Consider the following 21,287-nt stretch of genomic DNA (forward strand, 5'->3'; position numbering starts at 1 on the left):
ATTTATATATTTTAATATTTAGTTTTGAATGTTTTTTTAAACATACCTTTAGTCAGCAATGATGCTGAACTGATCAAAAAGTGACAGCGAAGATGTTGACCTTTTTACAAAATAGCTGATTTAAATAAACAATGTTGTTTCTGTTTAACTTTTTATGTTTTCAAATAATTTCATCGAATAATCTCAACCCTTATGTGCTGTTGGGGATGTTTTTGAGTCTTAATTTGGCCACAGCTTTCTCTGTGATTCACCAAATGAAATGATTTTTGATAGCAAATCTTATTTTGACACATATTTTGGGAAAATGCTTTAATAATTTTCAAAAATTCAGCAATACACACTTGGCAAATTTACTATCCGTTCACCTTTTAGTAAAATTACACATTTACCTCCCAACAGGGAAAACCAGCAACAGTCAAGAATGCAAGATTATATACATAAATGGCTTTGCAATGAAAAAATGTGGTTATGATGGAAGTACATAACGAAACATAAAGAAAGTGTGGTAAATTTGAACAGTACACAAGGGTTAAGCCAGCACAACTGTTTTCTAGGTAATTTAAAATATTAAAATATTACTAATTTAGTAATATTTTACAATGTTGCTTGTTTGATCAAGCAAATGCAGCCTTGGTTGACATAAATAGGCTTCAAAACTTACTGGTGTGAAACTTTTGAATGATAGTATAGTGCAGAGATGCCCGAACTAGGGCCCGTGGGCCCCATCTCAGAAGAGAGGGAGAAGGTTGGGGATCGTCATTTCTAATTTAACATAACCTTTTGTTTATTTTTTTTCTTTCATTGTTGAGTTGCAAAAAAGCAAACTGAAATTAAACATTGTGCATAAATCAGACTTTAAAAAATGTTAATGCTGTCACTCGAAGATAGAGGACAAAACACAAGACATTGACGAGCAAATCAATAAAAAGTTCATTATAGAATGTAAAATTATATATATTTAATTATTAATACGGTTAAAGTATTTTTAAGTATTATTTATTTAATTAAATCTTAATAAATTATGATATTACCATGTCAACTTCAATGTAAAAGTTTGGTATATTTACCTTCGGCCCACCCCCCTCAATCAAGTTTGGGTTTGGCCCTTTGCTATAAGGAAATAATGATAGTATTATGCTACGTAAATGATCAGAAAGCATAATATAATAAAGACAAGCAGTTCCATTTATAAAGGAATGATTGAATGAATCCTAGAAGGTCACTGGTTCGAGCCTCGGCTGGGTCAGTTGGTGCTTCTGTATGCAGTCTGCATGTTCTCCCCGTGTTCGTGTGGGTTTCCTCCATATGCTCCGGTTTCCCCCTCAAGTCCAAAAACATGTGGTATAGGTGAATTGGGTAAGCTAAATTGTCCGTAGTGTATGTGTGTGAATGATTGTGCATGGATTTCCCAGTGATGGGTTGCAGCTGGAAGGGCATCCACTGTGTAAAGCATATACTGGATAAGTTGGCAGTTCATTCCGCTGTGGTGACCCTTGATTAAAAAAGGGACTATGAATGAATGAATGAATCCTGTGACATGGAAATGACTACTTTATTTCTTATCTCTATGGTAAAATCATTGATTCATAGATTGACAAGCCGTCTAACTGGATCACAGTGTTTCTGTGGGTTTCTGAATATATGCAGTGGAAAGTTAAAGCAGTTAAAGTAATATCACCAAAACCTTTGTGAATTCCAAAATTGAGCACTTCCTAAAGCATGTGATTATAAGATATGCAATTAGACCAGCGATAACTCTGTGAAGAGCCAAAAAGTGATGAAACACATAAGGAACTAAGAGTTAGAAAGTCTGGAGGTCTGTTTGTGTGTTACTGAGTGTTTGTGTGCTTTGTGTGTCAGGCTAGTATTGTCACGGTTTGAGGTGGCAGGAACGGTGCTGGGTGAGAGTGCGGAGGAGGAAGAGGAGGATGAAGAGGAGGTCTGGCTGTTCTGGAAGGACAGTAGAGGAGAGGTGAAGAGTAAAAGCATACGAGAGCTTGCACAGGACGCCAAAGATGGACATACAGAGGACCAGGAAGTCATCAATTACTACAGGTAAATACAAAAACATCTACTTTTACATGCGGTGGAGTGATGGAGTGTTTTATTTAATATTAGGTAATAATGATAAGTAGAGATGCACCAAATTTTTGGCTGGTGAAAAATTATTAAGAGTAAAATGTCCCAAAAAATGCTATTCTGTGTCGTACTGCCCTTCAGTGTTCATCATTAAAGAAAAGTCAGCTCACATGATTTTATTATGGTGGCTTGAGAAAGCCAACATACTGTTGTACTACATAAACTTATTATTCTTCCATCTTCTTCTTCTTCTTCTTGTTAGAATATTTTAAGAACACATCTCCTCCTAGATCGTTCATACTACAACCACCAAACCTCCAAACTGCTCTGACTCGGGTTGCTATATCTTTTCCAACTGTTCTGACTTATGGTTTTCTAAAAACTGAGCCAGAAAGATCAGACAAGTCCCATTGACATAACATTGAACTAAACTTTGTGACCTCATAACTTTCCGCCAGACTGTCATACAGACTTAAGGTTGGGCTCATTTAACTCAGACTACCAATCTGCCAATCACTGATGACCTTTCAACTTACTAACCACACCCTAACAACCACTTGCGACACCTTAGCAACTGTCCCATAGACTTCCATTGTAAAAAACTGCCATTGACTTTACATTGAACATATTAACAACATACTGGACCAGTCTATACTAGCAATATACTAATCCATACTAAAAATATACTGATCCATATCAGAAACTCACTAACTACATTCTAGTTTATACTAGAAACATGCTAATTCCTTCTAGAACCATGCTAATTTATGTTATTAACTGCCTAGCAACTACACAGTACACCTTTGCAAACGCTTAGCAATACCCTAGCAACCACTCAGAAAACCCCAGCAACCACCTAGCAACACCCTAGCAATGACCTAGAACACACTAGCAACCGCCTAGCAACACCTTAGCAACTGCCTAGCAACACTTTAGCAACCACCTAGCAACACCATAGCAACGCCATAGCAATCGCCAAGCAACCACTCAGAACACTCTAGCAGCCACCCAGCAACACCTTAACAACCACCTTAAACACATTAGCAACCCCCTAGCAACACCTTAGCAAACACCTAGCAACGCCTTAGCAACCACCTAGCAACCAACCAGAACACCCTAGCAACCACCTAGCAACCAATCAAAACACCCTAGCATCGCCTTAGCAACTGCCTAGCAACCACCTAGCAACACCGCAACCACCTAGCAACCCCTTAACAACCAACTAGCAATCACCTAGCAATGCTTTGGCAACCACCTAGCAATGCCTTAGCAACTGCCTGGCAACCACTCAGGACACCCTAGCAATACCTTTGCAACGGCCTAGCAACACCTTAGCAACCCCCTAGCAACCAATAAGAGCACCCTAGCAACGTTTTAGCAACTACCTAGCAACACCTTAGCAACTGGCTAGTAACCACTCAGAATATCTTAGCAACCACCTAGCAACGCCTTAACAACCAGTCGAAACGCCTTAGCAACCGCCTAGCAAACAATCAACCCCCTAGCAACCACTTAGCTGCACATTTGGAACCACCTAGCAATGCCTTAGCAACCACATAGCAACAGCCTAGCAACCACCTAGCAACGCCTTCACAACCAGTCGAAACGCCTTAGCAACCGCCTAGCAACCAATCAACGCCCTAGCAACCACTTAGCAGCACATTTAAAACCACCTAGCAATGCCTAAGCAACCACATAGCAACACCCTAGCAACCACCTAGCAACACCTTAGCAACCGCCTAGCAACCACTCAGAACACCCTTGCAACCGCCTAGCAACACCTAAGCAACCTCTTAGAACACCCTAGCAACCATTCTGAACATCTTAGCAGCCACTTAGCAACACCTTAGCAACCACTCAGAACCCTCTATCAACTGCCTAACTAAAAACATGCTAACCCATATGTAGTTATGAACTTCTTCAAAACTACTTCAGTTATTTACACTATAAATCTACTTTAAACTTTCAGACGAGGCTTTCTCAAGCCACCGTAAAGTTTGTCTACCTACTCTACTTTTCTAGTTTCAATAAGTATCATTTGAGTTATTGAGTGAAATATTGCTATATATTATTTAATCAAATATTATTATTACAAAGCATCCAAATGCATCCAGAATTGTAGTTTCTGGCCCGGAATGATTATATTAGTGCATCTATAACATAATAACTTGTCTCCGTCAGATATCAGCTGAATTTGTTTGCTCGGATGTGTCTGGATCGGCAGTATCTTGCCATTAACAAGATATCAGCACAGCTGGATGTGGATCTGATTCTGCGCTGCATGTCAGATGAAGATTTGCCCTTTGACCTCAGAGCATCGTTCTGCCGCATGATGCTGCACATGCATGTAGACCGTGACCCTCAAGAGCAAGTCACCCCGGTCAAATATGCTCGACTGTGGTCTGAAATCCCTTCACAAATTTCCATTGACGAGTAAGTGAGTTATTGCTGTGAAATAGCACCATCTTAATAAGCGATCTGTTCATTAGCCTGTCTGTTTGCTGTTTTTTGAGCAGTTATGATAATGATGGCACGTCACGTGATGAAGTGAAAGAGCGCTTCTCTCAGACGATGGAGTTTGTGGAGAATTACCTGCGGGATGTTGTGTGCCAGAGTTTCCCGTTCTCTGATAAGGAGAAAAACAAACTCACTTTTGAGGTGTGTATCCTCCCTGAGATGTTCACTAAGCAGCCATTTTGCGTCAGATTCACTAAGCATGAATGACTTTTTAGGTCACTTTTTATTCAGTAGAACATTAAAAACATTTTCAAATAAAACCCTTACTGATTTGATTAAAGCAAGTCGTTTGCACTTTGGCAGTAAGTAAACACATACAGGCAAAACAAAGTAAATACCCATGGCTCCTGATGATACACTGAGATTTTGGGGGGGAAAAAACTGTGTGATATATTAAATCAAATTTGAATTATTAGTATGTTTTTTTAACTGTAAAATGCCAGGAGCCATTGATTTCCATTTCATGAATCACTAAGTAGAACATATTCAGCTACAGTTGCTCTGTATGTTTGGCTTAAGAAAATACATTTACAACTTTGATGACCTGATGGTGAAAAATAAACAGCAAATTTAGATTTTTATGCGAACAGTCCCTTTAAGTACTGTCTTTTTTGCTTTAGGTGGTGAACCTGGCAAGAAACCTGATCTATTTTGGTTTCTATAACTTCAGTGACCTGCTAAGGTTAACCAAAATCCTATTGGCAATCCTGGACTGTGTCCATATTAGCACTCCCTTCCCCATCAAGCTGGATAGAGAACCCGGCAAAGGTCAGAAACACTAATAGCCATGGACTCTAGAGAAAATGTTCTGCCATAAAATGTTCTTCATGTGGTTACATGTTTATTAAAGTCCAAGATATTATTTGAAATATTAAAACAAGATAACTTGGTTCGTAAATTGGTTGCTCAAGCAAAAAAAATGCTTATATCAAGTACAAATAGCTTAAAGTATTTATTTATTTATCATTTTTAAACAGGAAAAGATTCAAATGAATGCTGTTTTTCAGCAGGTTCCTGCTCTGCTGAACATAAAATCATACAGACACCCTTAACATCTCATTCATGAACACATGAGAACAGTACAAACAATCACCAAACACACAAAATGAAGCGAGACAGGCTACTATCTCAGTGGCTACAGCGATAGTTGATCATCAGATGACGAGTATGGGATTTTTTAAAAAGTCTCAGTGTTGGTTATGTTTTTAGATGTTGTGGGATCTCATTCTAGAAAGATCTCTGTCCATAACAGTTTTTAAAAGCCAGCAATGGCAGACATCACATTTGTTACAGATCTGGTGGAATAATCCTGGTATTAAGTTTAGTGCTAAAGCACAAAGGGCTGCTGAGGTTGCACTATTTAAAATTTGATAGAATAGTTTAACCGCTGTGTTCATAATGTCATTTCAAAATGATAAAGCATTAGAGAGTGATGTGATGTGTCCATGCAGAAAGTCTATTGTGGAACTTGTAGTTCCTATTGAACAGTATAGCTATTGGCTCCAATATATCATTTGTTGTGAGTGACCAAACAGTTACAAGATGGACAAGATTATGGCATGAAGATAAGTTTCAGAAACAGAAAGAGACAAATTTGTCCTAATTTTCCCATAAACAAATAGCTTTTGTTTTAGCTTTTACAGACATTTTGTACATGGTTACAATAAGTAAGGAGATAGTCCAGACTGATTCCCAAATATTGATATGTAGATACAATGGAAGGTTTTTGATTTGAGAAAGTGATGGGTTTTCTTAACGTTAATAGTCAAATGATTGTCTTGCAGCCATTGATGTAAATGCTGAAGATCTGTATTTAATTTATTGTTAATTGTGTCTGTACTTGATCCAGACACAAAAAGTACAGTGTCATCAGCGTACAATAAAGAATCTGAATGCTTAATTACCTGAGGGAGGTCATTGATATACATCAGGAAAAGTAAAGGTCCCAAAATACTCCCCTGTGGAACCCCCGTAGAACAACCTAATGCCTGCAATGTTGTTGTACCAATTTTAACAACCTGAGATCTATTGGATAAATATGATGAAAACATATATATTGTAAAAGAAGAGAGATTAAAAGAAATCAATTTGTTTAAAAGAATAGCTGTAGCTTGTTTTTACAGAGTGGATTATATGAGATCAGAAATATTTTGTATTCCAAGCAAACAAATTGAGATTGAACTGGAATAAACTAAAACATCAGCAAGGGATTCTCTAGTGTGAAAGAGTCCTGTTTGTGTCTGTAGGAAGTAACGTGATGCGCTCCATCCATGGGGTGGGAGAGCTGATGACACAGGTGGTGTTGAGGGGTGGGGGATTTCTGCCAGCCTCCAGCCACAATCCTCCTGACAGAGATGAAGTGAATGCACAAAGTGAACCTCAGAAACAAGACATACTGGTGATGGACACCAAACTCAAGATCATCGAGATCCTGCAGGTGTTCAAACACATTCTGGCCAGTAGCTGGATTCTAATGTTTCATAGAATTCAATATTTTAAAAGAAATGAAAAAAAACAACTCAATTTTCTTATGCAGTTCATTCTGAATGTGCGGTTGGACTACAGGATCTCCTGCCTCCTCTGTATCTTTAAGACGGAGTTTGATGAGAGTAACTCTCAAAGCGAGCCATCTTTAAGCCCAGACTCTCCTGCCAGCGTTCAAGGTGAAACAAGTGTTTTAGTGTCACCTTCAGCGGGTATAGCAGGAGTATTGTGTGAATAACTTCTGTTTATGTTAGGTGCGCTAGACTTTGAGCACATTGAAGAGCAGGCGGAGGGTATTTTTGGAGGAAGGTAAGCGGGTTGTTTGTTATATGATATATGATAGTTATATGATAGTTATATGATAGTTTGTTATATGTTTGTGTGTGTGTGTGTGTGTGTGTGTGTGTGTGTGTGTGTGTGTGTGTGTGTGTGTGTGTGTGTGTGTGTGTGTGTGTGTGTGCGTGTGTGTGTGCGTGCGTGTGTGTGTGTGTGTGTGTGTGTGTGTGTGTGTGTGTGTGTGTGTGTGTGTGTGTGTGTGTTTGTGTAAGTAGTGAAGAGAACACCCCGCTGGATCTTGATGATCACGGTGGCCGAACATTTCTAAGGGTCCTGCTTCACCTGACCATGCATGACTATCCTCCGCTTGTATCTCGAGCTCTTCACCTGCTCTTCAGACACTTTAGCCAACGCCAGGAGGTCCTACAGGCTTTTAAACAGGTATTTATTTATTTGTTAATTAGTTCATCTTTATCAAAAATAATGATAACAGTTTTAATGATAATGAGTCCTGTCATGGATAAATAAATATAACACTAAGATCTCTATATTATTGAATGAGCAGTAAATCTCTCATTCAAAGGATTCATTCAAAATGGCTGATTCATTCACAAACATTTTGTGAATGGTTTACTGAACTGTTGTTCGCTCTTTTAGTTTAAAAAACAAATGATAATGTCCTTACTGTTGCTGTTAGTGTCGCTTATTGATGACAATATAAAAAATAATCAGTTAAAAAATAATAAATAAAAAAGATAAAAAAAAAAAACACACTCAACTGGTAACCGAAGAATGAAAACATCTAAACAGTCTGGGTTTAAGTCAAAAATGTTATTGTTGCACCACTGAACCAATAGGCATCAATGATACCACTAAAACTAACCACTTTTACATAGGGATGCACCGCTCCCATTTTTTTTTGGAACCGATCCGATCCCGATACCAAAATTCTGAGTATTGACCGATACAGATCCGATCCTGATACTATTTTTTTTTAAGCATAATACAACTTCTATAGTTCTGGTGATAAACTCATAGTATATCTTCTTTAGTAAACATAACAGATCTATAGACCTACTGTATATGACTGTATTATTTGAGCATTCGTTACGACATTGATCTGTTGTGGTCAAGCTTATGTTTCCTTTTTTTAATATTAAAATTTTTCTTTGAAATCTGTAATAGGCTACCACTATTGACAGTAATCGTTGGTAAAATAACCAGCCTTTTAGTAAAAAGCCTGATATTTTCCTGCAGGTTTTAATTAATAAGCATTCCCTTTTCTGTTAATGACAAGCCATATTGTGGCCTTCAGTTTTACTTCTGTTAATTTAATCAACTACTTTGAGCACAATGAAATTACAGGAGTTTTCCTGGAGAAATAACAAAACGGGAGGGTGGCGGGAGATTGGTCTGAAATACGGTAGACTCCCGGGAAAAATGGAAGTGTTGGTAGGTATGGATGAGAGAACGGAAACTCATTGTGAGAATAATTTTATGGAGCAGCACACATTGCGTCTGCGCAGCTGGTGCGTGAATGAATGCTTGATTTATACACAACGCGCAGCCCTCTGGTATCTGCCGACACTTCAAAAACAGCAGCACAAAGGGAAGAAATCAGTGCGGTGAGGATCTGTCCAGTGTATTATTGAGCCTTTTCTAATTTAACATTTCAGTTAGGCTTACTTTGTGTGTAAAGAGCAGGTAATAACCCTCTCTACTTCAGTGTTGCAAATGTACATTTTGGGAGATAGTAGGCATAAATGACAACTTTCTAGTGCCTTATAATAGGCTACCTTCATGGCTTTTGTTTGCTTATAAATTACACAGAATATAGAGCACATGCAAGATCGGATTTGAATTGGTACCAGCTGGTACAATCGGTACAATCCAATTTATTTTGTTTTAGGTTCAACTCCTGGTGACCAGTCAGGATGTGGAAAACTACAAACAGATCAAGTCAGATTTGGACCAGCTACGGTCTATAGTAGAGAAATCAGAGTTGTGGGTGTATAAGAGACAAGGCTCAGACTCAGGACTGGACGCTGGAGAGGTCACCGCTGAAGCCCACCACAAGGTCAGGATGTGCTTTTAAATAAACAAAATAAAAACCTGAGAAGCAACAGAAAAGCAACTTTTCCAAACTGTAGCGAATTACATCATGACTGGACTCTTTTTCCTGCTTTAACAGGGTGTCATCAACTCCAGTAGATCAGACAAACCCAAAGTGGAAAGTACCAGCAGCTCGAACTACAGAGTCGTGAAAGAGGTGCAGTGCTTTTTTTATGGAGATTTCATAGAAAATTGGATGTTTTTTAAGTAAATCCTATGTTTAAAAGAATTCTAACGCTTGTGTGTAGATCCTGCTGAGGCTGAGCAAACTGTGTGTTTTGGAGGGCATCTCTGGCAAGAAGAATAAGAAACAGCAGCAGCGGCTCCTCAGGAACATGGGAGCTCACAGTGTGGTTCTCGAACTGTTGCAAATCCCTTATGAGAAGGTGCGGGTCAGCCATTGGAGGAATACATTTGTATTTAAGATGGAAAATTACTCTGTGCTACTTTGAAAGAAGTCATATTAGTGCAACAGAATTCATCAGAGCTAATGAAGAATTAAACAGATTGCCAAAATGCACATGTTGCGCCTAACTTAGACTTGTAGACTAAATTTTGCAGCTTAAATGAAATGTATCAAATTTTACTGGAAACGTTAAGCTTGTTAATGCTTGTTTCAGGTTTGATGTTCACTGAGTATCAGCCTCTGATTCTTTAAGGACCATCTAGCAATTGCATAAATTGCAAAACATGTAAATGACGTCAAATAAATAATAATTAGAAGGTTGTAGTGAATATGTTGTGGTCACACTGGTTTCATATGTAAACAGTACATAATTTATTTTATGAAAAGGCATCTTATTCTTATTCATCAACCTTGTATGCGTTTGTTTGTTGACCTTTTAGGGGGAGGATGTTCAGATGCAGGAGATCATGACTTTAGCACATCAGTTTCTTCAAAACTTCTGTGCTGGAAATCAGCAGAACCAGGCACTTCTACACAAACACATCAACCTGTTCCTCAACCCTGGGGTAAGAACACACAAACATACTTGTTTTGGTGGTTTATAAGGACTCTCGATAGAAATAATCTATATTATACTGTATTTAATCAACACTTAAATTACCTTAACCCTACACTAAACCCCAGTCCTCACAGGAAACCTTTGGCGTTTTGAATATGAACCTGTTTTTTTACAGTTTTGATTACAAGGACACAGGACATGTCCTCTTAAACCACCTTAACATTGTATTACCTAGGTCATACCCATGTAATTATATTGTAAGCCACCAAAACCAATACACACACACACACACAGAGAGAGAGAGAGAGAGATTTTAATTTGAGCATTTCTGCTGCTCTTCATTCTCATACTCCTTGTTTCTCTGTTGCTAGATCCTGGAGGCGGTGACCATGCAGCATATCTTCATGAATAATTTTCAGTTGTGTAGTGAGATTAATGAGCGGGTCGTGCAGCATTTTGTGCACTGCATCGAGACGCACGGCCGGAGCGTGCACTACCTCAAGTTCCTGCAGACCATCGTCAAGGCAGAGAACAAGTTCATCAAGAAATGCCAAGACATCGTTATGGCGGAGGTTTGTTGGCCAGACAGAAGTTTACAGTTTTGAAATTGCTGAAATACACAGAGTGCGGCTTAGTAAATATCTTTTGTGTGTTTTTGTGTAGCTGGTGACAGCAGGTGAGGATGTGCTGGTGTTCTATAATGACCGGGCGTCTTTTCAGTCATTGGTTCAGATGATGCGTCTTGAGCGGGAACGACTTGATGAGAGCAGTGCACTCAGGTACGGAGATTAAACTGCCCAAACACGAAAGTCTTGTCTGTACAATATTTTTATTTAATATCAAAAACTTTACTGAATGGGGCAGCACGGTGGCTCAGTTGTTAGCACTATCGCCTCACAACAAGAAAGTTTGCAAGTTCTCCATGTGTTTAAGTGGGTTTCCTTTGGGTATCCCACACAGTCCAAAGACATGTGCTATGACAGGGTGTCTGGGGGTCTTTAATGCTTTTAAAAGTATTAAAAGTTGATAGATCAATTATGATAAAATGAAGGCCCTTAAAACATATTAAAATGTCTTAATCACGTTTTTACGAGGTCTTAAATTTTGTTCAAGCATTGTCCAAAGTGTTTGAGATTAACAACGGCGTGTTCGAGCCACACGATTGGTTCGAGCTGGGGTGCGTCCGGCCAAGCTCCTCTGTCCGGGTGACATCACATAATTTGCGACAAACACGGGAAGGTGATGTGACGCTCTCCACAAGTAGCGAAACCATATAGCGAAGCAGATGGCAAAATGGGAAAATGTTGGTTTGCGTACTCCTGGTTGGAGAAGGATGAGTTTAAACAGTGGCTAAAGCCTGTCACTGAAAACAACCACATAATTTATTCTTTCACGCTTTGTTTTCTCCAAGCTTATCTGAATTCTGTTGCATGGTTCTGCTTCATTGATTAATTTAACTACAACTGTTTATTTACTGCTGTTTATTAAGTTAAAGGTTTGATACTGATTAGAACTTGAAGTAAAATATTCTGAGAAAGTCTTTAAAATGTCTTAAAAAGGTATTGAAATTACCTTTAGGATTCTTGCATATACCCTATATAAGTGAATTGCAACATATGCTGGAATAGTTGGTGGTTCATTCCGCTGTGGTGACCCCTGATAAATAAGGGACTAAGCCGTAGGAAAATGATTGAATAAGCTTCAAATTCATTCATACTTGTGTGATTCAGGGAAGTTGGTGCAGAATATCTTGTGCATTGCCTCTGGTGGCTTTTTGTTTACTATAAAATTATCACACTTCAGTTTGTATGCAAGTCCGGATGGCTTAATTAAAAAACAAAATAATGGCTTAAAAGGCGTCTTTACAATGACATTACAATAGCATCTCGTGTTTACATTGAAAAAGTTATACGATGTTTATGTTTTATATGTGCTTTAGTAAACATTCATCTGTTACAGAATTGTTGTCATTATTCAACGTGTTCATGCTTGACTCTTACAGGTATCACATTCACCTGGTGGAGTTGCTAGCAGTGTGCACTGAAGGCAAGAACGTCTACACTGAGATCAAATGCAACTCGCTGCTCCCCCTCGATGACATCGTACGCGTGGTCACACACGAGGACTGCATCCCTGAGGTGTGTGCACGTTTTTGATTTTTTTTTTTTTCAAAACCAAAAGTAAATTGTAGATCTGATGCTGCCTCCCAGTTCACATAAACAAGTATTTGTCTGTACCAAATTGTAATATGTTAAACTGATATTGATGATCTACTATTTTTAGTTGAATTTCAGACTCTTAATGAGTAATATTTCCACAACACATTAAATGGGTAAATAGTTTGATAAACGACTAACATTGTGGAAATGATGGTTAAGCAAACAGAGATTTAGATAAAGGGGTTTTAATGAATAATATCTAACCTGATGTAAACTATTTATTTCATGTTACCTGCATTATATTCCATCTGCAACAGTAATTTAAAACTTTTATCTGCACGAAACACCCTTGAATGGCAGTTGAAAGTGCTACTTTATTTCCAATAGGGTAAGGAATCTGCTCGTGCAGATTTCCGCAGGTTTTTTCAGCCCATCATTGAGTCTATTTATTTACTTATTAGTTTCTTTACTAAATGAGTGTAAATATATATGTATTGTTTTTATATTATATTCAGTATATTATTGACTAATATGCAAATGTTTACATGAATATTTATAATACAGTTTGTAAAGTAATATTTTCTGTCTTTTAGTATATTTATGAGAGACTTTGTGGATCTAATTAGATTTGCATTGTAAACCCTAAATAAAAGTTAAAGTGATTATTAGTTATTTCATGTTTTACATTTTTTTACTATACTCTTAAAATCATTGCACAAAAATTCTACGCAGAAATGGCAAAGAATGTCCATGGATTCTATCTGGCCCATAACTAACAGAACTGTTACTTAATGACAAAGTAAAGTCCTAAAGCTTGCCTATTCTTCTATTACACAGCCAAAATTCTAATTTGTCTTTTTATTTGCAGTATTAGTAGCCAAACTGGGATGTGTGACTTTATAGGATGAGAATTTATTATTGTGGGCAACGCAGTGGCGCAGTAGGTAGTGCTGTTGCCTCATAGCAAGAAGGTCGTTGGTTCGAGTCTCGGCTGGGTCAGTTGACGTTTCTGTGTGGAGTTTGCATGTTCTCCCTGCGTTCGCGTGGGTTTCCTCCAGGTGCTCCGATTTCCCCCACAGCCCAAAGACATGTGGAACAGGTGAATTGTGTAAGCTAAATTGTCCATAGTGTGTGTGTGTGTGTGTGGATGTTTCCCAGAGATGGGTTGCGGCTGGAAGGGCATCCGCTGCGTAAAAACGTGCAGGATAAGTTGGCGTTTCATTCCACTGTGGCGACCCCGGATTAATAACGGGACTAAGCTGAAAAGAAAATGAATGAACAAATTAATTTATTATTGCACTTGCAGGTGAAGATGGCCTACGTGAACTTCCTGAATCACTGTTATGTTGATACGGAGGTTGAGATGAAGGAGATCTACACCAGCAATCACATGTGGAAACTTTTCGATGACTTTCTGGTGGACGTCTGCAGAGTAAGACTCAAATTACAAATCGTTTTCTGCTGATACATGGACAAGATGGTCTTGATAATCACACACTCAACTTTCCTTTAGGTGTGCAATAACACAAGTGACCGTAAACACGCTGACACGGTTCTGGAGAGATACGTTACTGAGACCATCATGAGCATCGTCACCACCTTTTTCAGCTCACCATTCTCAGACCAGAGCACAAGTTTGCAGGTAGCTCCCATTCGCAGCATTTTTTTAATTTCTGCATTCAATACTTTTGCACATTTTTTTAAGCTAGTGACAATTTAGATCTTTTGAACACTAGAAACAATAGGATGCAAACAATTCTTTTTTTCATAAAGGATCCATGTGACATTTGAAGTACAATCCACAACACTGCATGGAAACCTGGCTGCGGAGTTCAAGAGATTCGCTCAAAACACTGATTCATTGCTTTGGTTGAAGTTTTTATGAGGGAGCCATTGAATGATTCATTCAGACTGATTTTTCAAAAGTATTTCTAATTAATTAAATGTATTTTTATCAGACCAGAGCACAAGTTTGCAGGTAGCCTAAGGTGTCCCAGTATGTCTCAGGATCATTTTGAGCATCTGTAAAAGTACCATTTATTTCTCCTTGTGTCTCAGACCCGGCAGCCGGTGTTTGTGCAGCTGCTGCAGGGAGTGTTTCGTGTATATCACTGCAACTGGCTGCTCCCAGGTCAGAAGGGGAATGTGGAAGCCTGCATTAAAGTGCTGAGTGACGTGGGTAAGAGCATCCTCTCTCCAGCAGCTGTTTTCATCACTTGTTTCAACTTTTAAGATATTTCAACAGATTTTCTGTTGTGTAATGTGCAGCCAAAGGCAGAGCCATAGCTATTCCTGTGGATCTGGACTGTCAGGTGAATAATCTGTTCATGAAGTCCAACAACATAGTGCAGAAAACAGCCCTCAGCTGGAGACTCTCTGTCCGTAACGCGACACGGAGAGACTCTGTTCTGACCACCTCTCGAGACTATCGCAACATCATTGAAAGACTACAGGTGAGGGAATGACATTGCCACTGTTTTCCAAACCAAAACATAGATATTTTTATAAAATTACTAGTTACATATAGTGGTCCCACAGTGGTCCCTCGCTATAATGTGGATCACTTTTGCGGTTTCATGGATTTGTTTCATGCAATTTGACATGCTTTTGTTATACAGCGTATTGTGTTCTGCGTTTGGATTAGCACATCATGTTCTGCGTCCTGACTAGCTGTAGACCATTGTCAATCAATCTCCTCTGTGCCGTGTCAACTGTACAGTACAGAATGCATTCAGTTTGCCAAATTGACATAAATCTTCAGTCGCTAGCAGTGTGACTCTGAAGTGCGCTACTGTATGTTTGCAAGTTTTCTCCCCACAAAGGCACCTGCTGTAGCTCCCAAAAGGCAGAGGAAGATGCTAACCATTGCACAAAAAAGTTGACCTTCGGGACATGCTAAAGGAAGGAAACTGTTACGCAGCTGTAGGCCGCCATTACGAATAAATAAATGAAGATCAAATGGTTTTGATCCTTGATCTCATTCTATAATACTGGATTTATTTTTCTACGAAGGTTTGAGCTTTGATATTGTTTAAACAAGGGAGAAAATTGTGAAAATGTTAATGCCTGTCTGAGAAAAGTGTATAAAGTGTGTAGTGAGGAGTTTTACAGCCTTAAAACATCTATAATAATTGTAAAAAATAAACTCTCGCGAATAACGATGGACCACTGTACTATTTATTGCATGTAAAATATAGTCTCAGAATGCATTGCAGTGTTGACTATCAATTAATGTATATGTTATTCAATGCTAAAATGTGCAGCACTTTATTTTTCTCTGTTCTTATTATTATCTTTTCATGTACATAGTAATTTATATATAGTTGCATGCATTTTATACTTAACCTAACCCTCATTATAACCCCAACCATAAAGTAGTTGTGCAATTAATGAATATTTATCAGTACTAAATGTAATAACAAGTGTGTGGAGTAAGTAGAATCTTTTAGATTGTTTACTTGTGAGGTACAGTATGGAGAAGTTTTTTTCTAACAAAATGAAAATGAAAATGCCTTAAAAGATCAAATAATAAATAAAACTCTCAAAACAACTACCCAAATGAGAAATAAAATGTATTTGGTATTTCATTTTTATGATCAACTCAGAATAAACCTGTAATGATAAAATGATAAATCAGATGCTCAAATTATAAATCAAATGCTCAAACTGACATCGCAAATGATAAATCAAATGCAAATGAGGAGTGCCAATCGACCGACCTGGGTGCAGCTTTAAGGCGGAAGAGTTTGGTGATAACTACCTGTAGTAATATGACTTTTCAAGGTGGAATTCACTTCAGGTAGTTGTTTTGTGAGGATTAGAGGAAGCTCCCTAATAAGGATGCTGTCTTAAGGCTGATTTATACATTCGACTGTGTCTGCATCATAAGCCTCCACAGCTGTTGTGAAGGCTTTTATACTTGATGCGCTCTCCATTGTACTATCATTTGTAACAACAGGGGGCGACTCGGAGTAACTCTCATGATGAAACGGTAGTAAAAAAGAAATCAGTGAGTGGAGTTGCTAAATGAATGAACTATATATACAATTTATATGTTGTGGATAATATTGAAGGACACGCGTGAAAATGTTTGTTTCATAGAGTTGTTGATATGACTAACTTAGGCTACATTTTATATGTCCAAGCTAACTGAATACTTAATGCGAAACCTTCTATATAATTAAAAAAAGAAAAAATAATTTACTTAAAAAGCATTGGAAAACCTTTGCTCAAAATATTTGCATTGTTTTCCCTCAAAGCTTCAAAGGAAACCTGAAGAACTTTTCTGTTGGCAGTTGTTTTGGTTTTCTAAAGGTGTTGGCATGTTTGGCATGTGCAAATTCCTCCAGCTCGGCAACTCTGCTCCAAGTTGTCAAAGCGAACATCCGCCAACATCGCAATGATGTCACATTTGCTGCGGACGCGTCGAGTATGAACCTGCCATAAGTAGGCAGTGAGGCAGCTCAATAGGTTTAAGAAGAGATCTATGATGCCTTATTAATCATAAACTTTGTCTCTGATTTAGTTTCATAAAATAAAGCTATATTCAATCATTTTTGCCGCAGTGCCTTTGTTAGGGTGTGTGGTGAATGTGTGTTTTGTGTGTAGTGAATGTGTTTTGTCTGTAGGATATAGTGTCTGCATTGGAGGAGCGGTTGAGGCCTCTGGTTCAGGCTGAGCTGTCTGTGTTGGTGGATGTTCTCCATCGCCCAGAGCTGCTGTTTCCAGAGCACACTGAAGCCCACCGCAAGTGTGAGAGTGGAGGATTCATCTGCAAGTACGACCAACTCAGAAATAACCCTGCACTATCATCCATAAACCATAATTCTTAAGGGATAGTTCACCTAACAATAACAAATTTATCCACTTCTTCCAAACCAGTACAGTTTATTTTCTCTCAACACAAAAAAATATTTTATAGAATGTCCCTTTATTCCTATTCTCTTAAGGGAATAGTGCTGGAAATGCGTGTACCAAAAATTTACAGTACAGATCTTTTGGTTTGGTATGCATGTGAACCAAATAAATACAGTGCTGTTTATTAAATTAATTTGAAACATCTAGGTCTCTCTGTCTTTCTTTTAACAAATCAAAATTGAGTCTAAATGCCAAAATGTTTGTGCTGTTTTACACTACCTGACAAAAGTCTTGTCGTCAATCTCAGTTGTAAGAGCAACAGATAATAACTTGACTTCTAGTTGATTATTTAGAAAAGTAGCAGAAGGTAGATTTTTCAGATGAATCATCTGTTGAACTGCATCCCAATCATCACAAATACTGCAGAAAACCCATTGGAACCCGCATGGACCCAAGATTCTGAAAGAAATCAGTCAAGTTTGGTGAAGGAAAAATCATGGTTTAGGGTAACATTCAGTATGGGGGCATGTGAGAGATCTGTAGAGTGGATGACAACATGAACAGTCTGAGGTATCAAGACATTTGTGCTGCCCATTAGATAACAAACCACAGGAGAGGACAAATTCTTCAGCAGGATAGCGCTCCTTCTCATACTTCAGCCTTCACACCAAAGTTCCTGAATGCAAAGAAGGTCTCCAGAAGTGCTCCAGGATTGGCCAGCCCAGTCACAATACATGAACATTATTGAGCATGTCTGGGGTAAGATGAAGGAGACCATGAAGATGAATCCAAATAATCTTGATGAACTCTGGGAGTCCTGCAAGAACGCTTTTTTGCCGTTCCAGATGACTTTATTAATAAGTTATTCGAGTCATTGCAGAGATGTATGGATGCAGTCCTCCAAGCTCATGGGAGTCATACACAATATTAAATCTGTTTCCACTGCACCATGACTTTATATTCTATACTGTACATTATTTTTGTTAAGTGGCAAGACTTTTGTCTAAGCAAAGTCAGACCTTACTGTCCTAATTAATCAATTAAAAATCAAAGCATGATCATATTTTATTTTGGTTAAAATAAGCGTAATCTAGAGGCCTTTGCCTTTCATATAAGCCACTTCTGATACCAAATAAAGTTATTATTTGTTGTTCCTAAAACTTGGATAGATGACAAGACTTTTGTCAGGGAGTGTAACTGTGTGAATAATACTTCAGTATTCAATATAGTCTACTTCCTGTATAATTAAACCAGAAGCTTTGTGTTTTGTAACATTCAGTAAGTAGTAAAGTATCATCTTTCATATTCTGTCCACTTTATTTGGATATTCCAACAATAAAAACCATTTTAAGTCTTGAAAACGCATGAAAAGTGGCATGGTCATTCTTTTCTTTTTACTTCTGGTTACGGCACAAAATAAACATTAGTGAACATCTTGTGCCTTATGTAATTGCTCATTATTTTAAATGCAGATTAATTGTTATATTATTACAAAAATTTAAATTATTAACAAAATTATAATTGTACTATTGTTTTATTTGTTTTGTCTGTTCGTTACGCAGGCTGATAAAACATACCAAGCAGCTTCTAGAAGAAAACGAGGAGAGGCTTTGTATCAAAGTCCTGCAGACGCTCAGAGAGATGATGACCAAAGACAGAGGATATGGAGAGAAGGTATTTACCACATTTAAAAAGAGGACTAGCAGAGGAGTTTCAGCTCTGTTACCAAAAAAACATTGTTATAATACACGTCACAGATATTTTATTTGTTGTGTAAGGTTGATCTTTTGTCTTTCTACACATGCTGGCTTCATTTGCATTGTCTGCATGTGTGATATTAATTGCAAATGCAAGAGCATAAGAGCATGTTTGTTTGAGTTTGAGTTGATGGTAACATCTTCTCTGTTGTATCTTTCTGTTAACACTCGTGTCTCTAATAGTTACTGGCTTGATTTAAAGAATGTCCACTCTTTCATTAACCCCGTTCTTCACTCCTCTTTTTCAGCTTCTGGGATATGATGATGAGATGGATGTCACTGAGGTTGTCCTCTTTTTGTCATTCATCCCATCTACCCTTTGTTTATTTCTCAACTTTTGTTATCTTCCTACTCTTTCTGTCTTCGATAGACAATTAAAGATTTGGCCTGAATACACGTTAGATGTGGTATGGGATTTGGAGTTTGGTGTTTATCGTAACAACCATTTTAAGTAGTAAATTATGATTTTTGTCAGGCTGTGGTGTGAAGCAAAGAGCATGCCCTAACTTCTTGTTTCAATATGAAATATGCAAAACAGAAGCTTTTATAGTAAAAGAAATGGTTTTATAGTGCTGTTTGATTTTAGAGTAATGTTTGTGGTTGTTCTTAAAGATTTTTGTATTTGTGAGCATAGGTTAATATTTACTAATTCTTTGAGCAATAACTGAATAATTGGTCACACTTTATTTTGATGGTCCGTTTGTTGAATTTAAGTTACATTGGTACTTCGTGTCAACTAATTCCCATTAGATTATAAGTAGACTGTTAGGTTGGTGTTAGGGTTGTGGGTTAGTGTAAGTTGACATGTACTTGCAAAGTTTCTTATAGCCAGTTAAATGTCTGTTGAAGCAGCAGTATCAGCAAATATCAGCAGGCAGTCTACTAATACTCAAATGGACCATCAAGTGTTACCGAATATTTGGATAGTTTAGATATAAACTGTTATATTACAGACTTTTGGTTCTGATCATAATATTCTGATCTTATACTTAACACTAGTGCTGGGCAAAGATTATTTTTGATTAATCGCATTCCAAATAAAGTTTGTTTTGACATAAGATATGTGAGTGTGTATATATGTGTGTTATATATATTTATTATCTATATGTAAAAGACACAAATATTTGCATAGATACTTAAATGTATATATGATTTGTATTATATACATATATATTTTATATCAAAATATATGCATTTTCTCATATGCATGTATGTGTGTATTTATTTATACATAATAAATGTACACACATACTATGTCAAAAGAACCTTTTATTTTATATGTCATTAATCACCGACAGGGTGGTGCAATAGGTAGTGCTGTCGCCTCACAGAAGGAGGTCACTGGTTCGAGCCCCAGGCTGGGTCAGTTGGCATTTCTGTGTGGAGTTTGCATGTTCTCCCCGGTTCATTCTGCTGTGGCGAGCCCAGATTAATGAAGCTACTAAGCCGAAAAGAAAATGAATGAATGAATAAATGCCATTAATCACGATTAATCTTTGCCCAGCACTACTTAATACATTTCTCTATTCTATTTTCTTTATATTTAATTCTGTTTATTTTTAATTTAGCTCATAAATTGCTTGCACAGCACCTAGAGCTGCATGAATAATTGTCAAGAGATCACAGTCTTAATTCAAACCACCACCAGAAGTTGATGATTGAAAATGCACATAATAATCGATGATTGCAGTTAACAGTACATGCAAAAACTGGGATGGAAGCACATTTACTCAATAAATTCTCAGAGGACTGCCTCTACAGTTGCCTCATCTGCCTCAGGCATCTAAACACAAGTTCACAATTTCATATGTACATTCAAGTAATTTATAAAAAACAGAACCACATCTTCCCCATTCGCAGCATTTTAAAAATTTCTGCTTTCAATACTTTTGCACATTTTTCAAGCTAGTGACAATTTTGATCACTTGAACAGTAGGATGGAAACCATTCTTTATTCATAAAGGATTTATGTGACATTGTAAAGTACAATTCATAGCACTGCATGGAAACCTGGCTGCAGAGTTCAAGAGATTCATTCAAAATGAGGATTCATTCCTTTGATTTAAGTTTTTATGAGCCAT

The 21,287-nt window shown here is 37.7% G+C and overlaps 1 protein-coding gene across 1 annotated transcript in view; it reads left to right on the plus strand.

The window, feature by feature from the left end:
* The window catches only part of itpr1a (inositol 1,4,5-trisphosphate receptor, type 1a), a 73,609-nt gene that overhangs the window by 31,026 nt on the left and 21,296 nt on the right, over positions 1 to 21,287 (plus strand). Inside the window, exons 19-40 of the mRNA XM_056460230.1 lie at positions 1,861 to 2,055; positions 4,261 to 4,512; positions 4,596 to 4,737; positions 5,217 to 5,364; positions 6,843 to 7,033; positions 7,133 to 7,259; positions 7,335 to 7,389; positions 7,632 to 7,797; positions 9,266 to 9,433; positions 9,548 to 9,625; positions 9,717 to 9,854; positions 10,315 to 10,440; positions 10,805 to 11,005; positions 11,097 to 11,212; positions 12,436 to 12,571; positions 13,899 to 14,024; positions 14,106 to 14,234; positions 14,651 to 14,771; positions 14,861 to 15,045; positions 17,221 to 17,369; positions 19,012 to 19,123; positions 19,455 to 19,490. Of these exons, the coding sequence (XP_056316205.1) occupies positions 1,861 to 2,055; positions 4,261 to 4,512; positions 4,596 to 4,737; positions 5,217 to 5,364; positions 6,843 to 7,033; positions 7,133 to 7,259; positions 7,335 to 7,389; positions 7,632 to 7,797; positions 9,266 to 9,433; positions 9,548 to 9,625; positions 9,717 to 9,854; positions 10,315 to 10,440; positions 10,805 to 11,005; positions 11,097 to 11,212; positions 12,436 to 12,571; positions 13,899 to 14,024; positions 14,106 to 14,234; positions 14,651 to 14,771; positions 14,861 to 15,045; positions 17,221 to 17,369; positions 19,012 to 19,123; positions 19,455 to 19,490 (3,097 nt within the window). The remainder of the gene's footprint in view (positions 1 to 1,860; positions 2,056 to 4,260; positions 4,513 to 4,595; positions 4,738 to 5,216; positions 5,365 to 6,842; positions 7,034 to 7,132; positions 7,260 to 7,334; positions 7,390 to 7,631; positions 7,798 to 9,265; positions 9,434 to 9,547; positions 9,626 to 9,716; positions 9,855 to 10,314; positions 10,441 to 10,804; positions 11,006 to 11,096; positions 11,213 to 12,435; positions 12,572 to 13,898; positions 14,025 to 14,105; positions 14,235 to 14,650; positions 14,772 to 14,860; positions 15,046 to 17,220; positions 17,370 to 19,011; positions 19,124 to 19,454; positions 19,491 to 21,287) is intronic.

The sequence above is a fragment of the Danio aesculapii genome, chromosome 6 (genome assembly GCF_903798145.1).
Source record: "Danio aesculapii chromosome 6, fDanAes4.1, whole genome shotgun sequence".
Taxonomy (NCBI): domain Eukaryota; kingdom Metazoa; phylum Chordata; class Actinopteri; order Cypriniformes; family Danionidae; genus Danio; species Danio aesculapii.